At 42.2% G+C, this 17055-nt stretch overlaps 1 protein-coding gene across 3 annotated transcripts in view; it reads left to right on the plus strand.

Annotated features, from left to right (window-relative positions):
• Positions 1 to 17055, plus strand: part of ap2b1 (adaptor related protein complex 2 subunit beta 1) — a 172398-nt gene that overhangs the window by 10623 nt on the left and 144720 nt on the right. For all 3 annotated transcript variants that reach the window (XR_004416089.1, XM_033045970.1, XM_033045971.1), the window contains exons 4-6: positions 1317 to 1452; positions 5986 to 6231; positions 15817 to 16007. Coding sequence is in view for 2 of the 3 variants with exons in the window: in XM_033045970.1 (XP_032901861.1) it covers positions 1317 to 1452; positions 5986 to 6231; positions 15817 to 16007 (573 nt within the window). In the remaining variant the exon portion in view is untranslated. The remainder of the gene's footprint in view (positions 1 to 1316; positions 1453 to 5985; positions 6232 to 15816; positions 16008 to 17055) is intronic.

Consider the following 17055-nt stretch of genomic DNA (forward strand, 5'->3'; position numbering starts at 1 on the left):
TAATCGTATGGATTGCCAAGTTAAATTCATGTCAGCGCCCTCATTGAGGTGAAAGGAAAGGGTCCCACGGTGAGGAAGTTCACGTGCTCGACCCTGGTGGCTGGTGAATAGTTTATTGTAGATGTAATGTAATTGGTTTTCAAACTAAGATTACAAAACACTTTTTACATGCTTAGATAAAATTTAAGCAAGTGAAATTCACTTCTGCTAGGGTACTACAAGGGAAGAAGAACATAAGAATATAAAAAAATAGTAGTATTCTTTGACCCATCAAGCCTGTGGTACTATTCATCATATAATATTGATCTGCTCTATTAATTCTCGTATTTCTTGATTTCATTAATAACCCAAAATCTATCAACTATTTTGAATGATTTCAATGACGAAGCCTCTGTACGTCGCTGGAGAATTCCAAAGGCACTCTACTTTCTGAGTGGAGAAATTTCACATCTCGGCTCTAAACGGCATTCCCCTGATTGTGAGAATCTTACCCTGGGTTTTGTACTCTCCAACCTCCTCACGTCCACCCTGCCAACCTTTTCACAATTCGGGTAAACGACGGGGCATGACATCACATTGCCAATGATGCCTTGGGCAAGGGATCATATTAAGTTATCATACATCAGTCTGAAGAAGGGTTTCGGCCCGAAATGTTGTCTATTTCCTTCGCTCCATTGATGCTGCTGCACCCGCTGAATTTCTCCAGCTTTTTTGTGTACCTTCGATTTTCCAGCATCTGCTGTTCCTTCTTAAACAAAACATCATATTAAGTTGTTGTCTAATTGGAGGAAGATGGACCCACTCTGACTGAATAGAAGCAATCTTGGGTCGTGCCCTTCACTTGACACCAAACCAGTCTCCGACTCTCTGATTAAGACTCGCTTTAGTATTCTGGCAGGCCTCCGGCTAGAATTCTGCAGGGCAATATGTAACAGATTTGTAAGCTATTTGATGACACTCTCTCTGCACAACATTCTGCATGAGCTGGCGCATTACATACCCGGATCGCCCTGCAGGGCTTCATTATTTTCATTATTTTAATTCCAGACCCATTAATAGAACTGGTGCATGTCCAATAACATTAATATTCACAAAGATCAACACTACTAGGATCAATAAATTCACAACATGAATTGCAGGTGAATATTTACAGTAGCATAAGTCTTGCATCCTCATTTCTTGGCCTTCCACAGATTCACTTTAAAGTTATATAAACACATTTTGGCAAGACAAAATATTACGTTCTTTTTTATTTTAAGCAAGGCAAAACTATTTGGTTTGCATCAGTAATTTGTTTTCTGTTGTGTTTTGTGTAGTTCGCTCTTCCCAGACGTGGTGAATTGCATGCAGACGGACAACTTGGAGCTGAAGAAACTTGTTTATCTCTACCTCATGAACTATGCTAAGAATCAGCCTGATATGGCCATCATGGCAGTGAATAGCTTTGTCAAGGTATAGTCATAAATCCTAAAAGATATTGTGCATAACGATCTTTTCCAGATAGCACAAAGTAAGATGAATCAGAAAACGCATCTATTTCAGGATTAGATTAAAGAGTGGCATTGCGGTTAGTTTTAGCCTTCCTGTCATAAGGATAGGATGGATGAATCAGTGTACGAACAATAAACTACTATCCACTGATGTTTTCTGGTTCGGAAATACGACTGTCTGGATATCTGGTGAAGCCTTTATTGGGCTTTATAGCTATTTGTGGCTTGAAGTTACCATAATTTGTATTATTCAGATGATGTGGTAATATGTTTTACGGATACTTATAATCTGACCCAAGATATCTTCTATTTGCTGATCTCAGTGCCAGAGAAACATTTTGTTAGTCCTCATCCTGCTCTTTGCTGAACTCGCCTTTTCCCTCTCTAGTCCTGTTAGTGACTGTAACATGATACTCAATTTTATCTTTTTGACTTCAGTTTCATAATGTGAGACAAATATCATTACACTGATGACCACAAAGCCCTGACAGACCTGGTACTGAAGTATATTCATGGCAACAATATGAGGTTCCACACTTATTGGAGTGCTTCTGTGCCAAAGTTTGCTGATGAGAACCATCCAAATGTTTCAAATGAATGTAACAGATGTAAGCAGGGGAAGAGTAATCTGTGCCATCCTCTATTATTAAGTGAGATGATAGCTGAAATTCTGCACTCACTCCAACTCCTGCACTATCCCTATATCTGTTTCCCTTAGTTCCCAGAAAACTAAGCAGTATGTCCATAGCATGCATGGACAGTATGTCCATAGCATCTGTAGAAAATGTCAATGTATCATACCATCTAAATAAAGAAATAGTTATATCCTCATCCAAAATAGTATAAGATGTGGGATCTGCAAACATTACCATGCATGGGGCAGGATAGGTCTGGCAGGATGTGCGAATGGGTAGTTTGTGAGATGTCGCGATCTTTCCGCCACTTATGAGGGACGTCTACATGCAGCTGATGCATGAACGTGAGATTCTTGAAACTATCTTAAATGCTCTCTCTTTATTTAAATGGTCATGGGCTGGAAATTCTCAGAAGTCATTTTGAATGTTGTATTTATTCTACGAGGTTTGTGCATATCCTAAATTCTATCCTTCTGTCAGACTGGGTAATCTCATCCCATTATAGGGCTCGAATAGTGTCTGCTGTGGGAGTCTAGTCTTAAGTGTCTGAAAATTGTGCCCTGCCCAACATAATTGACAGTATAACAAGAGCCCCAATGCTGGGGATATTACCCTGCAAGATTTGCTTGGTCTTCCAGTGAAATTGGAGGATTTTGTGGAGACAGCATTGGTGGTATCTTCCAGTGCCTTGATGTTTCTTTTGAGGACCATATTCCTACATGGATGGAATCTGCACAACGACTTGGTAGCAGTCCAAACATGGACCGTGTAATTGCGGATTTGTGATTGAAGTCCTTCACTGACAAATTTCAAAGCTAATTTCCTGAGGCCTTGATACTTGTATTTGAGTTATAGCTATTTAAACTAATTGTGGGGTGAGTTGTGGCAACAAGACTAAGTTGGAAATGCCCATGTGGAATGGAGTGAAGATACTCTCACCAAGGACTTCAATTCAGCTGGTCTTGAAAGTGGCCCCTCCAGACTGCTGCGCTGTTCCTAATGAGTTCACCTCCATCCTCCGCATTCATTAGGCGAGGCCTTCAGTATTTGTGCCGTTAGGTGCCTGCAGAGCTGTTTCCATTCTTTTGATAAATTGCAGAGCTTTGAATCCAGGAGAGCCATGTGCTTGAAGTAGATTATCCTCGATCTTCTGATTATACTCATCAACCAGTTCCCGGTTCTTCTTGATGGAGAAGTTAAGAGTATTTTTGCATTTCACAGCTTTGTTGGAAGTTAGGGCAGCCCATAAGTGGTGAACACTTTGTGGTTACTGTAAATTAGGAGGTTGACAGATTGTCTGTGAGGCACTGTCTGGAAAGGATAATCTTTGATGGGGTCATTCAGAGTTTCACCATTGATCTTCTAGCAGCAGCTCTGACGCTTTGCTGCAGTTGATGAAGATAATAAGTGGATCAGGCAGCTAGCAGCTAGTCCAGCAGTCGTCATTACCTGACATGGCATGAGTGATGAGGACACCATCATGGTCCCACGCTCAGATAATGAGTAATTTAACAGGTACTGGGACTTGGCCTAAGGCTGTTATTACGGCATCTTCTGGGAAACACAATGTAGATTATGATAAACAGCTTTTCAAGAGAAATATTCCTTTGGAGTTGCCCTTTGCTCTTACTTGCAGAGGATTGTGTCCCTTCCCAATCTTGCATGCACTCGTATCTTTCCAATAATGTGGCAATTAAAACTCTAGACAAATACTAAAATAATGCGTATTACTTATTGCATACTCTTCTGGTATAATCTTGCAGTTCCTTTATTCTTTGCTTTGGCGTAGAAAGGAACACACCCTGCATGCCTTTAAAAAAAAATCCGGTTATGCCCCTGTTCGGATGCCTTTATGGTCCATTCGCAAACACTTGGGTCCTTTGATTTCTCCATTCTTCTCCAAACCCTGCAATATCTTTCTTGTGCATCCGCTGATGCAGTAATTAGATTGCTCTTCCCTGGATTAAATTCCACTTGCCTATTGCAGCACTGAAATATTTTGCCCATTGGGACCATGTGAATTCGCAGTACAGCAATCTATTAGTACCATGCGTCACCTTCCTTTACTAGCACATTATGTCATTTCCCCACTGTCTCTTTCACCATTTCCAGCCTTCCCTCTCCCACCCAACTACATCTGCCAATCAACCCTTCCGCATTGTTTACCAGCTTTTGCCCGACCCAGTCCCTTTACCTCTTCATAGTGGCTATTTCCCCTTTGTTCCTTCAGTCCAGATGAAGGATCCTGGCCTGAAATGTTGACTGTCCCCTTCTCGCCATAGATGCTGCTTGGCCTGCCGAGTTTCTACAGCAGATTGTTTGTTACTCCAGATTCCAGCATCTGCAGTCTCTTTGATTTCCATGTCTTTATTAATAAATATAATAAAAAATAAAGGATCGAGTATGATGCCTTTGGAACCACACTGGGAAAAGGTTCTTAATCAATCATAATGCTCTATTCCCTGCCATTGAGTCCAAAGATAATCCAATTTGCCATTCCTTCTGACCATATGGCCATTTTTCTGACCAAGTTGCCATGTAGAACTTTGTCAAAAGCTTTGCTGATATCTTTATTGATGCTGCATTAATCACCCCTCTTCAATAATTCCTCAGAATGTTTGTTCTAATTAGTCAGACATGACTTTCACTAACCAAATGCTTCTTTCTAAGTGAAGGTTGATACTATCTCTCAGAATCGATCCCAGTAACTTTTCCACCATCGAGGTTAAACTAACTGATTCATAATTACCTGGTTGATCTCTTGGTCCATTTTAAACAATGGTATAACCTTAGCAATTCTCTGTGTCTCTGATACCACTCCTGTGGCCAGAGATGATTGAAAATTGTAGGCAGCATCTCTCCAGAGATGCTGCCTGTCCCGTTGAGGTACTCCAGCTTTTTGTGGCTATCTTTGGTTTAAACCAGCATCTGCAGTTCCCTCCTACACTACCCTGTACAGTGTCAATACAAACATTGATGTGAATATCTTCCTCGACAGAAATGAACAAGTCTCTTATTGAAGAAGTTAATTTGTGGGTATGGGAATTGTGAATGAGCTCAAATATAATTGAAGTCTCAGGGATTTGATAGTGCCTTGCCAGGTATAGGTAGCATTTCTGGGAGCCAGGCTTATCTTTAATAAAGCAGGAAACAGGATTTAAGGTTCAAGACCCTTTATATGAACGCTCTTTGCACAGATGTTGCCATTTTTGCTTTTTACTTTGTATTTCCAGCAGTTGCAATTTTTAAATCTTCATGTTCACCTTTTTTTGATTATGATAAAGTTGCCTCTGTCTCTTGACTAAAAGGTTGCTGTGAAATGAGTAGTCCTTCTGTTAATTCAATAATTAATCAGTAATGGGGCTGGGGGGGATTCACATTGGCAAGGAAGCAGCTGTGCCGAGATTGCAGCAGTCTCAGCACAGAAGCACTGCTATTAGTCGTCGTATAATTGGGCTTGTGGAACTTGCTTTCAATGCTATTAAAATGAAATAAAAATAGAAATCTGGCAACCGCTAGCAGATCAGGCATCAGCCGTGGTGAGAGAAAAAAATCAAAGTGTAAGATTAGTGCATTTGATGATATGTAAGCGTTCCAATGTGAGTTTTTTTAATCTGAAACATGTACACATTTTCTGCCTCCAGATGCTATTGACCTGATGAGTGTGTTCAGCATTTTTTGTGTAATTCAGATTTCCACCAGCGCCTGGATTTTGCCTTCAGGTCACTAAAATGAATATGTTGCTTTCCTTATGTGCATTTCACAATAAAAGTGCTCAGTCATTTTTCATAATTTGTGATGTTCTCAAATTGAGACATCATGCTAATTTTGATCTTGATTCATATGTCCTGTCCTTGCAGGATTGTGAAGATCCAAATCCTTTGATCAGAGCTCTGGCTGTCCGTACAATGGGTTGCATCCGTGTCGACAAAATAACCGAGTATCTGTGTGAGCCTCTTCGTAAGTGTCTGAAAGATGAAGACCCATACGTTCGTAAAACAGCAGCAGTCTGCGTGGCCAAACTGCATGACATCAACGCTCAAATGGTAGAGGATCAAGGCTTCCTGGATTCTCTACGTGACCTGATTGCTGACTCAAACCCCATGGTATGAGACTTGTTCCTACTGTGTATGAATTAGATTTGATTTGATTTATTATGATTGTGTTCCTTTTTTCAGTTAAGGGCAAATATTAACAGTTCACAAAGTTGTAATCCAGATCAATGTTTACTTAATCTTTTTCAGAAGACAAGTATGATTTCTCCTTGGTCTGATGGATGTAGGATTCATTGTAATACATTTGTTTATTCCCAGTTCAATAACTCCAGGTTCATAGTACTGATCAATAGATCTAAAATTCTGCAGTACAAGTAGATTTGCTCAGACTCGTGTTACCACTTGACTCAGCTACTCTCCTAATGGCATGCACATTTTACAAGCCAAGATTTGCTCTGCAGAAGAAAAGTTTTCGACTTCTTGAGTCTTTAGCTGATGCAGGATTTGAGTAAGAGTGGAAAAGCACAATACTCTAATATTACTCTTCAACTTCAGCTTCCTCTTTCATCCTTTTACTGCTAATTATTCACCAGTGGAAACAATTCTTCATTCTTTATTTTGTAAGCAGTTTCTGAAATTGAAAAGATATTGTTTCCTGCTTTAATGGTATTCAATGATTTTACATTCATTTTTCTTCAAGTGTATAAACATCTATTCGTCACACAGTTCTTGAGAATCTTTGATTTTGATTACAGTAATATACTTCCTATAATGCCCAGATATACATCGGTGGCTTCAACAGTATCTATGTATTACCTAGTTGCTTTTACATTCGTTGTTCCATGGTTCAAGCCCAGTGTCTTCCTAGCCACTCCAATGACTGTGTGCCCATTCAGTCCACTCTGGCTCTACTTTGAAAGAACTATCCTATTAGACGAGCAGTAGACTAGCAGAGAGGCCCTCTCTCTCCATCCCTCCTCCACCCAAGTCGTTGTACTGGCTTCAAAGTCATCATGTTGAGTCTCATTGTCTAACTCATTTTCACCTAGCCCACAGCTAGCAATGGCCTGTTTCCTTTATCATCATTACTTTTATGCATATCATTCATTCAATTGTCCTATACCTCTTGATATCACCGTCTATATCTTTCCTTTCCCTTTCCCTCTCAGTCTGAGGCAGGGTCTCGACCCGAAACGACACCTTTTCCTTTTCTCCAGAGATGCTGTCTGACCCGCTGTTACTCCAGCCTTTTGTGTCTATCTTAGCTTTCAGAAGGCTTCTGCACCGCTGCTGGGCTTCATGTGCAGTTGAGCAGCACAGCAGACTATTTGACTCGCTGTCCTTGTATTGTACAACTTGCAAACTTTTCCCTTTCACATTTACAACACAAGAAAATAGGAGCAGGGGTAGACCAGCTGGCCTCTCAGGCCTGCCCGTCATGCAGTATGATTGTGGCTGAACTATACTGGCCTCAATTTCTCCCTTGTACCAGTTCTCTTAGAAAGTCATAATTGATTAAACAGATTCAGAAACATTTTAAGGAAACTTAAAACTGGAAATGGCTAGAGTAAGTGACAAAGGCTAGAGGTGAAAAGGGAACATAGAAACATAGAAACATAGAAATTAGGTGCAGGAGTAGGCCATTCGGCCCTTCGAGCCTGCACCGCCATTCAATATGATCATGGCTGATCATCCAACTCAGTATCCCGCTAACAAAAAGTAGCCAGTTAAGAAAGGAAGAGGATAGAAATGGAAAGCTGGAAGGACAGATATGGATGGAAGGGAACAGGGAGGTGAAAGCAGGGGGTGGGGGATTAGAGGGAAATAAGGAGCTTGGGGATTGGAGCTGAGTGTACAATGGAGGGGAAAGGAGCAGGATGACTGGGACAGTGGGAGAAATATGTGTGTATCAGAAAGAAATGAGGGGATGGGGAGCTATTCCTTAAAATTGGAAACCCCTGTCTCCATCTGCCTATATCCCTCCCTCTGGCATTGTTACTTCCTGTAGCCATTGTCAGTTGTACTAGATACCTGCCAATCAAATCCACCTCATCTGTATCTGTTTATTGTTGCCAGGTTTTGGTCTCTCCCCCCCCCCCCCCCCCCCCTCTCTTTTCCAGCTTTCTCCCCCTATCCAATCATTCTGAAGAAAGGTCCTGACCGGAAACGTGGTCTATCCATTCCCCTCACAGATGTGGCCTGACCGGCTGTGTTCCGGCTGCACTTTGGTTGTTTTTTCACTGAAGATTCCAGCATCTGAGATTCATTGAGTCTCTATGGTCTCTTGAAAACTGTACAGTTACTATTCTTCAAGTCGGCTTATTTGGAGACTAAGCCTAGATTTTCTTGTGCTTTATGGGCTTGTGCTTATGGGCTAGTTGTGTGCAATGCAATATTTACCCACTGAGCCTCTGTTGAACAGTAAAAGAAATGCAAATCAACAAGAAATGTTGTCAAAATGTCTCTGCTCTGTATTGATTACTGTAAACATGGCAGCCCCAGTGTTTAGTCCTACTTCTTCAGCAGTCATGTTAACAATGATGCCTTTCAGTTGATTGCTTTCCTGCTTAACACTTCCCACGTACGCTCTTGAAAGATGAAAAATGGCTTGAAGCCAGGAGAGACCAGTAAGGACATTATGTGCTCTTCTTGATCAAAACCGGTCGGTGTTTGTACAACTCGGCTTAAAATAGTGACTGGCATTAAAACAAATGCACTGCAACCTGTTTTAAAAAGGGAGTGCGCTTACACATTCAAGGATTTTAATCATTCAGCTTTCATATTGATTTTTAAGTTTATTGTACTGCTGAGACAGTAGGTGTGGGGTGAGGGGGGATTGCTCCTGGCTATGTACGCTGCTTCCTTTACAGCTCGTACTGGCCACGCAGTTAGGGTTGACGTTGTGAGTTTTTAGTTCGTTCCTTTGAGCCTATTGTGGGCGGGTGTAAATTAGGGAATAAATTGTTCATGCATTTTTTTGTTTTAGATTAATTTAGAGCTCCAGCCCACCAAGTCCGCGCCGACCAGCGATTCCCGCACACTAAAGCTATCCCACACATACTAGGCACAATTTACAATTATACAAAGCCAATTAGCCTACAAACCTGTACGTCTTTGGAGTGTGGGAGGAGAAAACCCATGCAAGTCACGGGTAGAAGGTACAAACTCCGCACAGACAAGCATCCGTAGTCAGGATCGAACTCGGATCTCTGGCGCTGTAAAGCAGCAACTCTACTGTTGCACCACCATGTCAGAGTCAGCTGTTGGGTAACACTAGAGGGTACATTGGGTCAGGAGTGATGGTCAATGAAGCATGTCCCAAATCATTCAAATATCAGAGGTGGGTGCTGTACCTTTTGATTAGATAGTGTCAAGAAAATGTTTGTTGTTCAACTTAACACTCACTGATGACGCACTCGCAATGGTTTCAATTAAGGTAACATGTTGGCATAGATGGAAGAATTGACTGACTCACAAAAAACAGAAGGCATTTAATTGAAACAGAAGATTCTGAGAGATCTTGACCCCTCATTGGGTGTGAATTTGTATCCTCTTCTGGGAGAATCTAGAATAAAGGGTCACTGTAAAGGGTTGACCATTTAAAACAGATGAGGTAAATTATAGGTTCATAATTTCCCCATGGGTTGTGTCATTGTCCCTCGCTTTTTCACATAACAGTGGAAGCAGAATCAATGAATATTTTTAAGGCAGATAGTTTCTTGATGAGCAAGGGAATGAAACTTCACTGGGTAGATGGGAATGCAGAGTTGAAGTTACAATGACATTAGCAATGATAAAGTTGGCTTGAGGCTCCAACTGACTACTCCTGTTTGTACAAATCCGGATATGCGTGTTCATACAGGAAACATAGAAAAATAGGTGCAGGAGTAGGCCATTCGGCCCTTCGAACATGTATGATCATGGCTGATCATCTAAAATCAGTACCCTGTTCCTGCTATTTCCCCATATCCCTTCATTCCATTAGCCCTAAGAGCTAAATCTAACTAATCTAAAGATATCCTGTGTCCGGACTAGTGGTCATTCTGAATCCAGTTAAATAGCTCTCCCTGGATACCATGCGGTCTTACATTCCGGAGAAGCCCACCATGTGGAACCTTATCAAAGGCCTTGCTGAGGTTCTCATAGACTCGTCTGCGGCCCCGCCCTTGTCAACCTTCTTTGTTAAGGGCCTGTCCCACTTGGGCGACATTTTTGGTGACAGCCTGAAACGAGGTTGTCGGGGTGTGACGCACGGTGACGCATGTAGTGACGCACGGTGTCTCCCTGCTGCCCCTGGATTTTGGAATGTTCAAAATCTTCAGACGACATCTGGGTGTCTCATCATGTCATGCGTCCTGTCACACGCTGACGTATGCTGTCCTGCGGGTGACGCCCAGTTGGGGTTAGGGTTAAGGGTTAGGGGTTAAGGGTTTGGGTTAGAGTTTCCTCCCACACTCCAAAGGCGCACAGGTTTGTAGGTGGATAGGCTTGGTGTAAGTATAAATTGTCCCTAGCGTGTGTGGGATAGTGTGCGGGGGATCGCTGGTCGGTGCGGACTCGATGGACCGAAGGGCACTGTATCTCTGAACTAAATGTGACACAGGGGTCCCAGGGGTTGGACTCGAACCCCCAATGTTCTGCGTGCTCCTCATGGGAACTAAACTGTTGGCCACGAGTTCTCCCAGAGGCAGCGGGCTTTTCAACTGGGTACAGGCAATGTTGTCATTGTACCAATGCCACCCACCTGCTCCGGTCACTGAGTCTAAATACCTACCACCCATTTTGAAAGGCGAGGGGGGGGGGGGGGGGGGGGGGGTCTGCATTTATCCCATAGTCAATGTTACTAAAACAGATGATGTGGCCTTTGTGCAGTACTACTAGTGGGATCTAGCTGTCACGACTGGGTCCACAAATGGGGGGCGTCGGGGAAAGTGGGGTTGGAGAATGGGAGAGGGGGAAGAAGGGGATGTGAGGGGAGTGGAAGAGAGTGGAGAAGGGGGAGAGGAGCGAAGCGAAGGGGGGAAGGGGGGAGGGGAGAAGGGTAGGAGGGGAATAGAGAAGGGGGATGAGGGGGGAAGAGGGGGGTGGAGGGGAGAGTGGAGTTCAGTCTACACTCACTGAATCCATCCCTGTGAAAAGTTAGAGACGGTGATTGGATTTGGAAGCAGACCAATACACCAGTAAATAATACTGAACGACTCAGACTTCTTTTCATTTGCACAATTGATTTTATTGTATTAATTTTAATATATTAATGTTTAATATCCATGCATTGAAGGAAGAATATCTGTTGCCCCTATCCCTAACCCTGACCCTAACCGGACGTCACTCGCAGGACAGCATACGTCAGCGTGTATGTCATACAACTTGATGGTTTTACAGGCGTCAGTCATTGACGCTCGCAGTCGCCGAAAAAATCGCAAAGTGGGACAGGCCCTTTACTTCTTCAAAAAACAAATCAAATTCATGAGACACAACCTCCTGTACACAAAATCATGTTCCTTAATCAATCTCTGTCTTCCCAAATGAATGTATGTCTCATCTGTCAGAAACCTCTCCAGTAACTTTCCTAATCTCATCCCTCCGAATCCTCCCCAGTAATTTTTATACCACAGATGTTAGACTTGTCAGTAATTCCCAATTTTTCTCTTTTCGACCCTTCTAAAATAGAGGCGCAACATTAGACATCCCCCAGTTTTCCATCACCTCACCTGTGCCGAACGACGATTCATATATCTGAGCCAGGACTCTTGCTATTTCTTATCTAGCTTCCCACAGCGTCCTTGGATATACCAATCTGGCTTGGGAGATTTATCTACCGTCAAACCCCTTAGAACATCCAGTGCCTCCTTAACTGTAATGCGAATTGTCCTCAGAATATCTCCATTAACTTTCCCAAGTTATCTAGTCCTCATGTCTTTCCCTGCAGTAAAAATAGAGGAGAAATATTCATTGAGGACCATGTCTATCTCATCATACATTACCTCTTTGGTTTCCAAGTGAGCCTACTCTCTCTGGTTATCCTTTTCCCCCTTAATATACATATAAAGGTTCTTCAGATTCACCTTAATCTCATCTGCCAGAGCTATCTCATGCCATCTGCTGTGCCCAGATAGTCTATTGGGGACCTGGTACGAATCCAGGAATGAATGGCCCACAGCTTGGTTCTTTTTTTGGGGGGGGGGGGGGGGGCGGCTGCCTGTGAGGCTGGTGTTAGGTGGGCTGGAGTAAGTTGTGTGGCCACTCAGCACTGAGTTGTGAGTTCAGGACTACACGCTGGCCAAAATGCTGACTCCATTCCAGCAATGGTGATTGTGCCATCAGCTACTGCAAACCCTTACAGCTCTCCCTTTTAACTCTTCAATTTAAGGTAATCTGCTCTGACCAAGCCATTGGGAACTCTTCCCACCATCTCTGGCTCGGCATTGATTTCTGTATTTTTATTTACAGAAATGCTCAACATAACGAAGGATTGCCCTGCTGGGTGTTTCCAGCACTTTTTAAAATTTCAGTTTTCCAGCATGTGCAGTTGTTTTATTGTTCAATTTCTGCACTGTTATTCCCGTGTGACGTGCTGGGATGTTTTTCCCCAGCCGCTGTGTGATATAAACACAAGCTGTTGTTTCTTAACAATTTTGATTTTGTTCTATATTTATATTGCTTATATAGATTAGTTATGCTTTGATAGAATGATCACCAAATTGCTACACAGTTAGGTGTCACAATACTAGATATTGTGTGGGTTAGCTCGCGCTTCAGTTGGCATGTTGTGAGATGTTACAATAATGATGCTTCAAGGATTGAGGAAAGATCTGGTAATGCTGGGAAATTGTAAGTTAATTGTGAGCCAATTCAGAAGTGGATGTGGAGCATTCTGGGTGGGTATTGTAAACCTGAAAGCACAGCATTGCACAGCAATCCCATGTTAACACCAGAATAAGCTCAGACCTAGCCATTCACCCACCTACCCCGTCAGATCACAACTGCCCCATCTGAGGAAGAGTCTACAGTTCCCATATTATCCTCTTGCATCCTCTTCAATCCTCTGGACTGCCGAAGAAGATGGAGGAAGATCTTGGAAGAGACTGGAAGAAACTGAGCTTTGCCCAGAGATCAAAGTTGGTAGAGCTGCTGTCTCACAGCACCAGAGACCTGGCCTCGGATGCTGTCTGTGTGGCAGTTTGCAGATTTTCCCCGTGACTCGGCATGCTCAGGTTTCTCGCACATACCAAATACATTCAGGTTGTAGGTTAGTTAGACTCTGTGTATAGGGAGTTGATGCCAAAGTGGAATAGCATAGAATTGGTATGAATGGGTGATCAATCGTCGGCATTGAGTCCGTGGGATAAAGAGCCTTTTCCCAAGTTGCATCTTTCAATTTATCAAATATTTGGCGAGATAGTAATATACAGAAGTCTGGACATGCTGTTGAATTTTCACCTCCAGATGGCAGTATATCCTCAGGTTATTCTGCTTCTGCAAACTGCGGGAGGAATCTGCTTAAATTGCTGGAGGAACTCTGTGGGTCATGCAGCATCTGCAGAGGGATGTTTTGGGGGAAGATCCTTCAGATTGATTCTTCAAACTTGGTTCTTCTTGAATTGCATCTACCCAGCTGTACTAACCTAATTCAACTGTATTTTAATCCAACCCGCACATTATTGGGATTTGGAGGGGAACCAAGGGAAACCCATGCTGTCACAGGGAGAACGTGTAAACGCCTTACAGCCAGCTCAAAACTAAAGACGATATTAGATGTGATTTATATATAATTTGATCTTTCTTCAACGTATTAATATTTACTGGTATAAATTAGGTCAAAATAAATGGCTTTTGAATCAAGTGTCGGTGATGTAGGTAACTTGTGACACCTGCTGAGAGGATGTATCCTTGTGGTTCTGTACACTAATGATTCACTGAAGCCTAAAATCCCACACCATGTTCAGGAACAGCTATTTTTCTGCAACAATCAGGTTCTTGAACCAATGTGCACAATCGTAATCTTAGCTCAGCACGGAATACTACCTCTTGCACTCCCAGCGACTTGTTTTTCTAATTGTATACTTTTGCACTAATGTCTTATTTATTTTTATTGTCTGCTTATATGTGCCTATGATGCTGCTGCTGCATCATTTCCATTATACCCCTACCTCACTGTACTTGTGTTCATGACAATAAACTTGACTTGACTATTCTACGATAGGCAACCAAACCAGTGGAGATGGCATGCAGTGGGATGGAAAATGTCTGCATGAATAATGCATTTCCTTACCAATGCAAAGTTGGATTCTTTTTCTCCCATGAATTGTACAAGGAAGCTAAGAGGAGCTACAAGGTGCTTCTCATGGTGACTTCTTACTTGTGTAGGTTGCAGAGGAGTGTTTTATTTTCCAACTTTTCTATTTTCTCTTTGTGGAGAAAAAAAAGTCAAGGATGGGAGAGGAGAGCCAGTCATGCAGCTTTTGTAGAAAACTATTACTTCGTGGGAGAGGAGAGCAGCCTGTGTCTCTTGGAAAGTGGAGACGGGTCCCCTGCCGGTACTTTACCTGGAAATAGATAAAGTTGGGTTTGAAATAAGACATTTAAACTTGGTGTCATGGATATTATTGTACAAATTAAGTTTGAAGTAAGTTTTTTAAAGAAAATGTAGTTGGATTTAGAACGCAGCTTTTCTAACATTAATGTCTTTACTTTAACTAGTTAAATATTTTTAAAGATGAATTATAGGGAAATTATTCCACACAAAACACCATGAGATAATTAATCACGTGAACTATTATCAATTTTGATTGAGGGTTAAATATTGTGGATATTGGTAATGACTTCAGTACATTTATTTGAAATAGTCACAAATTATTTTGCATCTGACAAGATGTCCAAAGAGCTTGACTATCAGCATCTATCAATACTTTGCTGGAATGCCGCTATAGTCTTCGAAGTGCTGTAGAATGGGAATGCTAGTACTTTTTAGCTGCCAAGGGGATAAGGGGCTACGGGGAGAGGGCAGGGATATGGACCTAGGTATGGTTAGTATAGTAAGACCTGAGTGATCTCCTGGACAAGTGTCGATCGCCTGGATTGGGGTCGGAGAGGAATTTCCTGGATTTTTTTCCCGAATTGGACCTGGGTTTTTATCCGTTTTTTTGCCTCCCCCAGGAGATCACGCGGTTCTTGGGGTGGAGAGGGGTGATAGCGGTATAAAGGGGAGGGTAGTGTCTTGTGTTCTGTGTCTTGTGTCTACTGTTTGTGGGTAAGTGTGTCTGTTTAGTGTTCAGCCATGAGCGAATGGCGGTGCGGGCTCGACGGACCTGGTGGTCTACTCTCGCACCTACTTTCTATGTTTCTATGTTTCTATGAGCCATAACTGGCATCGCTGCTTTGCGTTGCTGGATCAACAAACTTCTCCTGCCTTAGCCTCAGATCCAGGCCAATGTTTGTTTTGCACACACGACAGTAATGTTTCATACAATGGGGCCTGATTCTCTGCTGAAAATGTAAGTGTTGAGGTATGGCTTCGTTACTGTAAAAGCTTCAATATAATTCAACAGATTGTAAAGATGATGATAGAATGTAGTAAGTTGCCATCTCTCATTCTCACTGTTCTGAAATATTTGCAATTGTAAACCAAGGAATTGAATCTGAGGCTTGTGTATTAAATCAAATTTAAAATTCTATCCTTCTGATATCTTTTCACAGGTGGTTGCAAATGCTGTGGCTGCTCTATCTGAGATCAGTGAATCCCATCCAAACAGTAACCTGCTTGACCTCAATCCTCAGAACATTAATAAACTCATCACTGCTCTGAATGAGTGCACTGAATGGGGTCAAATCTTTATACTTGACTGTCTGTCAAACTACAATCCCAGAGATGAACGTGAGGCACAGAGGTAAGCTCCTATGTGATGCTTGTATCTTGAGCTCTGTGACGAGGTGGTCAAGAAATGAGATGATGGTTGTTCAGATGGGTGTTAATAAGGGGTCCAACAGTTTGGGTAGTTATATATACAGTTCTTATAACATAGGAGATCCATCTCATGACAATAGTCGAACCAATATTCAATGAAATTGATGTTGCACAGATAAAGAGGGTGTTAGGGAAAGTGCCAGTGAACTTGGCTCGAGTGGTAGAATTCAAGGAATGTCTTAAAGGAGGAAAACAACGTAGAAATATTTAGTGCTGGACTTCGAAGGACATTGGCAACTAAAACTGCAGATGTTAACGGTGGAAAAATTGAATTTGGGAATGAGCTGGCGACCAGAATTGGAGGAGTGTGAATATTTCTGAGTGGGAAAATGTTACATGGGGAAGGACGAAACCATGAAGGAACAGACGTAGAGATAATATTTCAGCGCCTGCTTAAACAGATCGTCAAGCAGAGGAGTGATAGGAGAATACATCTTGGTGTGTTGGAAAGTCAAGTGTGGAGGTAATGACGGCAAGAATTAGAGGTTCGGCAGTGGAGACAATGAAGAAGGGAGATGGGAGCAGCGTTCAGTGGAGTAGGCTAAAGAGGATCTGTGGTCCAAAACCCCTCTTGGTGTCAAATATTATATCCAGAACACAAACATTTACTTGGGAGAGGATTGAAAACAGCAGCTAGGGAACTGTAAGTGATGTGAATTAAAGGCAACCGATTCAAATTTTCTGACGTGTTTAGTTGAAAGAAATGTTTGCTCACTCAGAACAAGATGTTGAACAGTCTGACAATTTTGAAACATCTGAGATTCAAGACAGGAAGAGGTGGTAAGGCTGAGCGAGGTGCTATCTGTGGATATGGAGAAATTGACACTGTTTTCAGCTGTGACATACTTGGAAAAATAAGAGAGAAAATATAGATCTTTGGGGAGATGGGTGTAACAGTGCAGGAGTTGGAAATACAGCTATGGCAATTGATTTTCAGGCATGGAATAAATAGACTAAAAGTGAAAATAAGC

Source organism: Amblyraja radiata, chromosome 28 (assembly GCF_010909765.2).
Source record: "Amblyraja radiata isolate CabotCenter1 chromosome 28, sAmbRad1.1.pri, whole genome shotgun sequence".
Taxonomy (NCBI): Eukaryota; Metazoa; Chordata; class Chondrichthyes; order Rajiformes; family Rajidae; genus Amblyraja; species Amblyraja radiata.